The following is a 9,775-nucleotide window of genomic DNA, read 5'->3' on the forward strand; positions in this document are numbered from 1 at the left end:
CAGAAATCCTATTTTCTGTCTGTCAAACTGTGTTTTCTTTGCTGTTTTTCATAGATGCAGCTAAAGAAATGGGAACAAATGATGTGTCTTTGTGACAAAGTATCTAAAGATCCAGTTTAAAACGGCTTCTTTGCTAAGTTGTCTGTTCTGTGTCGACACAACACTGGTTCATCCCTTGAGTTAGGAGCCTTTTTTCTGCCTGAATGGTTCAAAGGTCAGAGTTCAGTGGCTGAACAAAGAAAAAACACATTCCTCTGAAAATGCTCAGGAAAAAGGACTGAAAATCTGCACTTCTTACTGCAGATAAACAGCAGCTCGACTTTCATGCATTTAAATGCAAAACCTGCAAATAAAGTTGAATAATCAGAGAGGAGGCAGTTCTAGACAAAAACAGCAAACCTTTAATGAACGTCACATTTGTTGGTTCAAACCTAAAGGAAGAAAAATAGTTGACGGTACAAAGTAAGAGACTGTAGCCACCGCACCAGCGTAGTCACAGGAGCATTCTGGAGAATACTGGAGAATACTGGACACATCCAAGCACCCAGCAGAGCAACACGCCACCTTAACAGCTAATCAGCAAAACTCAACTGCTACACAACTGCGCCTAGTGCACAAAAACAAACACACAAGCGGGATTAGAAAAAGAAGAGGAACAAGCACGTGTCTAAAGTCTGGAAACAGATTTCAATCAAGTCTGACTGAACACAGGAGAAAAAGTCACAGTTTTCAGAAGAAATTCAGGAAACAATCATGTCATGCTGACTTCTAAAAACATGCACAAAGAAATCATGTCCATAAAAACAACCGTTCTTCATGTTGTTTACTCAACAGAACACGAAAATCAAAGCGTTTCTCGGGTGTAAACAGGATCATTCTGGGTCATTTACGCCCGGGACTCGCCAAATGTTGAAAATACTTCCTCTTTATGACACTTTAAACCAGACTTACAAAATCATAAGGAAATAAAATCTCAGCACAGCAGTGAAATCAAACTGAGGTTAAAAGAAATTACAGACTGAAGCATGAACATCACAATAACCTTTTCCAGCTGGACACCGCTGCCCGTGTGAGATCCAGTCTGGGAGTTCTGAAGTCTTCAGCCAGAACTGTGAAGAGAAGCAGAAGTCAGGAAAGGAGCTCCACACGATCCTCCAGAACCAAATATGAACATCAACCCTCATCATTAAGAGTCTGAAATGATGCAGCTGTGGAGATTAAAGCCGTGGAGCTGAGGTCCTCACCTGGAGGCTCTCCACCGACCTCAGACCTCCACACCGCCTTAAATCAAACATCACCTTCAGGAAAGCGTGAACTCACCTGTCAGTGAGCTGCTGAGCTCTACAAGGACTCTCCCCCATTTTCTGCTGCTGGTTTGGGGGGACTTTTGGAACGAGACCTGGACCCGGACCCTCTTTTGGAGGAAGGGGTACAGCTTCTGGATCTGGACTTGGAGCGGGACCTGGATCTTGATCTGGATGGAGAATGAGCCTTGGTCTTCTTGTTCCTGGGGGAGCGGGATTTGGATCTGGAGTAAGACCTGGACCTGGAGTATCGGGATCGACTTCGGGAACGAGAGCGGCTCCTGCTCCGGGATCTGGTGCGTCTTCTTTGTCTCGGGCTGGAGGAGCGGCTACACACATTCAGTTTGATTAGTTATGGTCAACATGCTGAAAACACAACCTGATACTGACTAATACTCAGAAAATAGAGAACAGATTACTAACATTAGATCAGACACCCAAAAAAAGATTGTCAGAACAGAACCTCTGTTCTTTAAGGACTTAGAAAGTTCTCCTGGAACCATGAATATGTTCAACCAAGCGTTTTTGAGAATGAAAATCTTGATGAAATTATGACAATTGTCAAATTAATTTTGTGTAGCATCAGCCGAACTTTTTGAATTAATCCATTTTATTACAGAAAGTTCTTTACCTTAATATTTTAATGACCCGTGTTGCTCAGTGAGCCAAACACTTACTGAATAGCCAAAATCTTAAATGGAGTCTGGCGTCTGTAAAACTAAATGTTGCCGTTTGGCTACTCATTTTACCTTCTGCTTCGGCGTCCATGACCACTTTGCCTGCGGGAAGATCCTCCTCCTCCTCTCCGTCCTTCACTAACATGGGAATCAGGGGGTCTGCCGTACCGGGCCGTTTGGACCCGTAACTCCCGTCCATCGAGCAACGCTCCATCCATAGCGTCCATCGCATCTTCAGCGTCATGTTTGTCGTGGAACCGAACAAACGCGAAGCCCCGGCTTTCTTTCGTGTAGCGGTCTCGGGGTATATACACGTCCCCTACCCGGCCATACTTCTCGAAGACACGTCTGAGTGTTTCCGGCGAAGTTCGGTACGTTAGGTTGTCCACTTTCAGGGAAGTCATACCTTCGATGGCTGGTGGAGGCCGACCGTAGCTCATGGTAATTAACCTCCGAGGCCTTCTTTAAAACACGCTATAAATTAGCTACAAAAGAGCCAGAGTACTTCTAAAAAGTCCACACAAACACAAATGTGCAAATTTACTCTGACTTCTTCACCTCTACAAAGTTTGGGGTTAGTTAGTAATAAAATATAACAAACTTTTTACCCGGACAACTAAATCTGCCTCGACGACTGACCCAAACCGGAGAGGATTTCGCGTTCTTCTTCTGCGGCTAACTGCTCTTCTTCTTTGTTGTATTTGCGATGCAGAAATAGTTCAATCTTGCATTACCGCCACCTACTGGACATCTGTGCAGATAGGAGATAATGCAGGGCAAATCTGTGGCTATAAATCCATGAAATCGCAGTAACCCTGGTGATGAAAATTTAATATATTTAATCATATTCAAAATATATTCACATTTTCAATCGTACATAGCAACATACTTTTAAACAATTGTAAAATAGTTTGTATCATTGGTATAGATGAAAAGAAATATCTACACTTACCAAACTGTATTTTTTTTTAAATGTTTATTCAATACATGTTTGTATATTTCAGCATTGTATTCTCGGGATTATTATTGTAACAGTGAATTGAAAGTATATTTTTAAATATCTATTTCATTACCACAAAGTTTTAGTATGTTCATTACATTACATTTGAGTGTAATTTTAAATGCACTTTGTTATATTTCAACCCATAAAGTAATAACTAAAGGGGAAGTTGCTATAAAGTACAAATTGTTGCTAAAAGAAATATCTGAAAAGTATGATTAAGTATAATAATAAGAACATATTGATGACATATTGCCTTGATATTAGTGGCACTTTTGCATTAATTTTTTTAAGTAATTGTATTAAACAAAATCAGTCAATTTAATTTGAATTTTTATTTATTTTTTCTATATTGTCATCTGTTCATAACAATAACCTATTTTTTATAATTGCAGATATTGTGGCAATAGCTTGTTTTCTTTGGGGATTAAAAAGGTATTATTGATTTTATCTCAATAGAAACTGAGAATATATGAGTCAAAGGACAAATCCTGGTCAAAAATAAGTCCAATGGTCCTCACTGTAGCATTAGAGGCCAAGGAAAGACCATCTGGAGTAATTATATAACTGAACAGTTTTTCCCTGAAACTTCCCAGATCCAAATATAATGACTTCCGTTTGTCTGAATTTAGAAGCAGAAAGTTCTGAGTCATCAAGGTCTTTATGTCTTTAAGACAGGCTGGTAGTCTGACCAACTGATTGGTTTAATCTGCTGTCATAGATAAGTACAGCTGAGTATCATCATTATAGCAATGGAAATTTGTGCCATGATGTCTAATAATGTTGCCTAATGGAAGCATGTATGAAGTGAAAAGAATCGGTCCAAGCACAGAACCCTGAGGGACTCCATGACTTACTCCGACGTGTGAGGAAGATTCTTCATTTACAAGAACAAACTGGAATCTATCAGATAAATATGACTTAAACCAGCCTAATGCGGTTCCTCTAATCCCAATAACATGTTCATGATCATCTTCCGGAGTGAAGGAAGATTTATTTTTTCTCTTTTTGGGTTCCTGCTAATTCATGTTGTTGTGAAGAGAAGAGTGGGTTTATATTTTTGGTAAACAAACAAGAAATAAAAATTTAGAGATAAATGAATACCTTTGCTTAAATATGCTCTGAATTTTACAAGTTTCCCAAATAAACGGATTTACCTGACAGAAAGTCGCCCACCCTCCAGCTCAGTTGATGGCGGTAGTGCGCTCTCAAGTTTGTTAGACAACCATCAATAAACCAACAGAAGAAGAAAATCTCCGTATTGTGAGAAGTCAAACGTTGTGACCAGAACAATTGAAGTCTAAGTTAGCTCACTGAGCAAGTTATTATCCGAAAGGAAATCAAATCTTATCGTATGTCCGCTATCCAGAACCTCCAATCTTTTGGTGAGTCGATTTGGTTGAACAGAACCGCGACGCAAGGTGAAAAGTTAGAGCTAATTAAGCTAATGCTAACTGTCAAATTTACGTCGAGATTCGTTGTTTTTAGACCAGATTGGAGAGTTTGTCACAGCGTTGACTCGTTTAATCTGATTCAAATGAAAGGTTAGGTGTTCATTTTGAGTCATTTAAATTTGGACTTGGTGATTTTAGTCGTCTTTTAGGTCTCTGTTCAGGTTTAAACATCCGCCATTAGGCCCAAATGCTGCTAACGTTACTGCCGCTGTAGCTTATTCTTTCGATCTGTTGGCGTTGTTAAGGAACTATGTTGGTACTGGTGACGGTAACAAAGTCACGCGGGCCGTTTGTTTAACGTTATTCCATGGCAGGGTTTATTTGGTGAATTTTCTGTGTTATGACTGTTATTCCGTGTTTGCTGCGCATTTGGTTTGAAATATGACCCATTCTTGTTAAAAAGAGATGACTCGGCAGAGGAGGGACGAGCTAAATCTGGCGGGCGGTTATGTCATTTTATGACGGTATTTTCCTCTTTTTCTCACCGTGGTAACATGCTGTTGTCTCGTGTCTCTTCCAGACCCCTTTGCTGATGCAACTAAGGGTGATGACCGCCTCCCAGCCGGGACAGAGGACTACATCCACATAAGAATCCAACAGCGGAACGGCAGGAAGACCCTCACCACTGTCCAGGGCATCTCTGCCAACTATGACAAGAAGAAGCTAGTCAAGGCCTTCAAGAAGGTAAGACTGTGGGTCTGTCTGCTGTCAGCAGGCCTTTCCACCTGATCACACCCAGCAGCATCTGTCTTAGCAGGAAGTTAATGACCCGTTTAGTGGCAGCCTGCCAGCTTTAACAGAGTGAAGATGCAGGGTGGTTTTCTAACTCGACCTTTTTGATCCCAACAGAAGTTTGCCTGCAATGGGACAGTGATCGAGCACCCAGAGTATGGTGAAGTGATCCAGCTTCAGGGAGACCAGCGCAAGAATATCTGTCAGTTCTTGATTGAGGTGAGCTGTTGTATTTATGGACTTGTTCCCTGACGGTTTTATTGGAGTGAACAGCCGTTCTTAGTGACTCCTTCCTTCTCTGCAGATTGACCTGGCCAAGGAGGAGCAGCTCAAAGTCCACGGCTTTTAGGAGCTGCCGGTGGCCCTCTCCTGGAAGGCCATTAAGCGCCCCATCCCCCTCTTCCTCCTCTTCCTATGTGCTGCTGTTGCTCCTCCTCTCCTCTTTCCCCACTTTGCAACCCACCAGCTCCTATTAGCTAACACGTGAATTACAGCCATAATATTATGACCACTGACCGGTAAAGTGAAAGCCTATCTTGTTACTTTGGCACCAGGCAGCAAATTAATGTTGAGTCCATGAGGTTGATGTGTTGGTACCTGAAAAGATGGGAAAGCGTGAAGATTTGACTGATTTTGACAAGGGCCGGATTGTGATGGCCAGACGTCTGGGTTTGAGTATCTCCATGACAGCATCTCTTGTGGGGTGTTCCCGGTCTGCGGTGGTCAGGACTTACCAAAAGTGGTCCAAGGAAGGAAAACCAGTGAACCGGCGACAGGGTCATGGGCGTCCGAGGCTCATTGATGTCCATGGGGAGCAGAGGTTGGCTCATGTCGTTCAGTCCAATAGAAGAGCTACGGTAGCTCAGATCGCTGAAAATGCAAATGCTTGTTTCGACAGAAAGGTTTCAGAACACACAGTGCACCGTAGTTTGTTGCGTTTGGGGCTGCGTAGCCGCAGGCCGGTCAGGGTTTCCCATCCTGGTCCGTGTCCACCTCCAAAAGCACCTACAGTGTGTGCGTCAGAACTGGACCGTGGAGCAACGGAAGGAGCTGGCCTGGTCTGATGGATCCCTGTACAGGTGTGAAGAAGACATGCCGGCAGCCGCTGTGTAATGCTTTTGGAAAACCATCGGTCCTGCCTTTCTTATGGATTTTACACGCTCGGTACCACCCACTGAAACATTAGTTCTTTTCACATATTTCTTTAAAACCGGGACTGATGCGCCTTTGTTGTGCATCAGTGGCATAGGGAGGGGTCAAAGTTTAACCGCCACTGATATTCCTCTGAGTTGGGTCCCAGAGGTGAAACGGGTGTCTGGGTGCCAGACGGCACAGAACACACCTGTTTTAACCTGTCCTCACACAGCTGGTTCTGTGATGTCACCTCTGTGTGAGCATAGGGCCGAGTCACTTCTGTTTGGCGTGTGTGAATGACCAAAGAGGAACAGTGGGGGGTTAACAAGGACGTCTTTTTTTATGCCGGTGTGTGAAAAGGGCTGCTGTTGCTGACCATTTTCACCCCTTCATGGAAACTATCCCGCGGTCGCCTCTTAAGCAGCTTAATAACACACTACAAGAGTGTTTGAGGGAGCACAGCAACAAGGTTCAGGTGTTCAGATCTCAGTCCAAACGAGCATCTGTGGAACGGTCTGATCCATGGAGGCCCCGCCTCTCAACCATCAGGACCTAAAGGATCTTCTCCTGACAGCTTGGTGCCAGATAACAAAACATATCTTTAAGCTCTAGTGCTTTCTGTGCTTCGATGGGTCAGGGCTGCTTTGGCCTCTAAAGGACCCGCTCAGTATGAAGCTGGTGGTCATAATGTTATGGCTGACTGCTGTACCTCTGAATAACATGGGACTCTGTAACACCACCATTCCCCTACAACAGCTCAAAGACACACCACTCCACACTACATCAGGGATGAGTGGTGATGCCGCTCCCACACACACATTTCCTCCCTCCGTGTCTGCTTCGTTTCCTTTTTATATTTCTGTTTCAGGTGTCGTGCCATAATAAGGAGGCATCGCTTCATGTCACATTTTTGTTTTGTACTTCAAGGTGTTTCAATAAAATCATGAGTCTCCATAAACTGAAGTGGAATTTTGTTGAATTTCTAAGATTGCAGGTGGATCGTCTTTTGGGGATTAAGTAGAAAAAGGAGTTAAAGCTGTTTGCAAATATGGGCTTTTTACTTCTCATCCTGGAGTATTTCAACTGCCCCCATCATCAGAGAACTGACCATCAAACAAATGGGTTCGTACTCATTTGGATGTGATATTTTTCTCTGCCAAAGTATTAAAGTTGAGAATTCTTTGGTGGTTTTGGTCAAAACTGAGTTATTTCTCTGAGTGATGAAGCGACACCAGGGTGGAAGAAGTCTGCCTAAAACCTGATCTCTAAGGGTCCTGTAATGCTGTGATTTATACACACAAGTCAGCGATGCCTAAATTATATCATAAAAACAAATCAAGGCCATTGTTTGTTCTGCAAATTTGTCATTCGGTTCCCTAAAACTCGTGCAGTGAAGTCTGTTCTGTGTGATGGGTTTTACTCGACAGTCAGAGGCATCTTTAGCTCAAACTTTACTGAGATTTTTACAATTTTAGCAACATATTTTCTGTAGATGGCAGCATCCTGCACCAGACCAAACCGTGCAATCTTACCTTTTTACACATTTATATATGATAATAAAAATTAATTTATTGTAGCAGAAATTAAGCTCTGGATTAGATTGTAAATACAAAACCCTTGCAATGGGGTCGGTTTACATTTTAGGTTGAATGTACATATATGAAATATATTAGTTATATAAAGATATTGAAATTATAAGGCTATCAAAATTATACCTGAAGTTGAAAAACAGTTTGTACTTTAACATTTACTATCACCCAATTTTAATGATAATTTTATGAAAATAACTATTTGAATTTTCTGTTGAGCTATATTTTGTTCCATTTTGTTTAATTCTTCAAATACTCTTTTGAAAAACGACTTTTAAATCAAATTAGACTTTGGTCATGTTTTTTTTGGTTTGTTTGTTTTTGGCGTTTTAAAGATTAACACAAATAGGATTCTTATTTTGTAAACAAAAAAGGTTTATTTCGGAAATTTCTGTCGCTTATGAATGACGTCAAAGAGCTCTGTAAAGTATACAAAAACTTACACAAATATATATATATATATTTATATATTTGTGTGTGTGTGTATGTATAAAATTAGCTTTAACTTAAAAGAACATCGTAAGAATTCTTTAAATTATTCGTTCTATGTAAATAACTCTCCAAAAGAATTGACGGACAGTTGGTTTTCGGGTGCGCCTTTTTGCCCTCAACAGGGATCCGTATGGCTCCATGGCAACGCATGCAGCCGCCATAGCTCGAGCCCCACTATGTTTGTTCGATTTGGAGGCAAAAGGATTGTTTTCCTTGTTACGATTAACGATGAAAAATGGGAGACGTCACCTTAGTTCAGGTTTACCAGCAGTTCTACGTTTTATTGACACCCGCCGGTGAAAGCGCGGGAAGTCACGGAGCGGTAAGACGTTAGCGACGTTGTAACACGGCTCGTTAATGTTTGTTACCAACGGATATTATCACTTTATTAAGATGGTTCTGTTTCTGTAAAATCTGTCCAGGTAATTTAGAGTCACTTCTGAGTGGGTTATAGATTGGGCCGACAAACAAAAAGCAGTAATATGAACCCAAACTTCTCATTTATAGAAGCTTAAAATGACCGAAACACTCAAAAGTGGACCGTAGCGTCATTTCAACAGAGAAAAGCGCTAATAATAAATACAGTTTAACCTGGTGAAAAATCGATATTCATTATTGTATTTTAAACATATTCACGTTTTCAGCTGTGTTTTACTATTATACAAATATATGAGAAGTATGCTAATGTCACGTGTCGAACCATAACACTAAAATAATAGTGATATAGTTCACTCTTTTAGAATATATTTGAAAATATGTAGTTTAAGTTAAAGTAATCTGTGTGTATCTGTTTAAGCATGTTTGTTGAATATGTTTTTATATATTTTAAAGCAGTATTTTCAGAATTATTATTGTAACAGTGCAGCAAAAACATGTTTTAGCTTATTTTAAATGACAATTGAGCTTAATTTTATGCCCATAAAGGGATACAGTATATTGGTGAGTTACGATTAAATACTTTTAAAGTGTGAAAATAAAATGAGCAAACCTTTAAAGTAAATAAGGTGCTTTTGCGATATATTTTGGGTGACTTATTAAAAAAAAGTAGCCTATATTTATGAGCACAAAGTGTCCTTTATGTTGTTAAACTTTAGCACACAAACTTATTTCTTAGATCATTTTTCTCAGGGGAAAGTTAGTTTTTTAAAATCTTGTGTCTTTCTGTCAGAGCTCCTGACGGATGTTGTGACACTTAAAGCCAAACAATGCCGGTAAGACAACATTATCTTTATGATATTATATTATTCTCTTTCATCAGAGTGTTGCTGCTTCATGTGTCGCTGGTTTCTTTCCTCAGGGGTTGCCTGTTTGGGGGCTTGCCATCCCCCTTCCAGCAGTGCTGATGATCACTGTGAGTCTTTACATGATCATCCTGGGGATCGGGCTGTGGATC

General features: G+C 40.9%; 2 protein-coding genes across 3 annotated transcripts; one reads left to right on the forward strand and one right to left on the reverse strand.

Moving 5' to 3' along the window:
- Positions 1 to 378: 378 nt before the first annotated feature.
- Positions 379 to 2,668, reverse strand: srsf2b (serine and arginine rich splicing factor 2b). 2 transcript variants are annotated; one of them, XR_011908058.1, is made up of 4 exons: positions 2,054 to 2,668; positions 1,321 to 1,633; positions 1,043 to 1,109; positions 379 to 607 (listed from the first exon to the last, which is right to left on the reverse strand). XR_011908058.1 is itself a non-coding variant. In XM_072369457.1 (3 exons), exons 1-2 carry the CDS (start codon positions 2,419 to 2,421, stop codon positions 1,342 to 1,344), a joined length of 660 nt encoding a protein of 219 aa, XP_072225558.1. In that variant the 5' UTR covers positions 2,422 to 2,668; the 3' UTR covers positions 379 to 1,109; positions 1,321 to 1,341. The 2 variants fall into 2 exon arrangements, 1 of the variants encoding a protein (XP_072225558.1); XM_072369457.1 differs by having other exon boundaries at positions 379 to 1,109.
- A 1,538-nt stretch (positions 2,669 to 4,206) lies between these two features.
- Positions 4,207 to 7,259, forward strand: LOC140273796 (eukaryotic translation initiation factor 1b). Its single transcript, XM_072369461.1, has 4 exons — positions 4,207 to 4,366; positions 4,956 to 5,119; positions 5,285 to 5,386; positions 5,472 to 7,259. The coding sequence occupies exons 1-4, from the start codon at positions 4,336 to 4,338 to the stop codon at positions 5,514 to 5,516; spliced, it is 342 nt and encodes a 113-aa protein (XP_072225562.1). The 5' UTR covers positions 4,207 to 4,335; the 3' UTR covers positions 5,517 to 7,259.
- Positions 7,260 to 9,775: the final 2,516 nt, after the last annotated feature.

The sequence above is a fragment of the Leuresthes tenuis genome, unplaced genomic scaffold (genome assembly GCF_036924035.1).
Source record: "Leuresthes tenuis unplaced genomic scaffold, fLeuTen1.0.hap1 SCAF_17, whole genome shotgun sequence".
Classification (NCBI taxonomy): domain Eukaryota; kingdom Metazoa; phylum Chordata; class Actinopteri; order Atheriniformes; family Atherinopsidae; genus Leuresthes; species Leuresthes tenuis.

Coding starts and splice junctions, on each gene's coding strand:
- srsf2b (XM_072369457.1), bottom strand. CDS start 2,421: ATGAGCTACGGTCGGCCTCCACCAGCCATCGAAGGTATGACTTCCCTG. Junction 1,634..2,053: donor CATGGACGCCGAAGCAGAAG/GTAAAATGAGTA, acceptor GAATGTGTGTAG/CCGCTCCTCCAGCCCGAGAC.
- LOC140273796 (XM_072369461.1), top strand. CDS start 4,336: ATGTCCGCTATCCAGAACCTCCAATCTTTTG. Junction 5,120..5,284: donor TAGTCAAGGCCTTCAAGAAG/GTAAGACTGTGG, acceptor TGATCCCAACAG/AAGTTTGCCTGCAATGGGAC. Junction 5,387..5,471: donor TCTGTCAGTTCTTGATTGAG/GTGAGCTGTTGT, acceptor CCTTCTCTGCAG/ATTGACCTGGCCAAGGAGGA.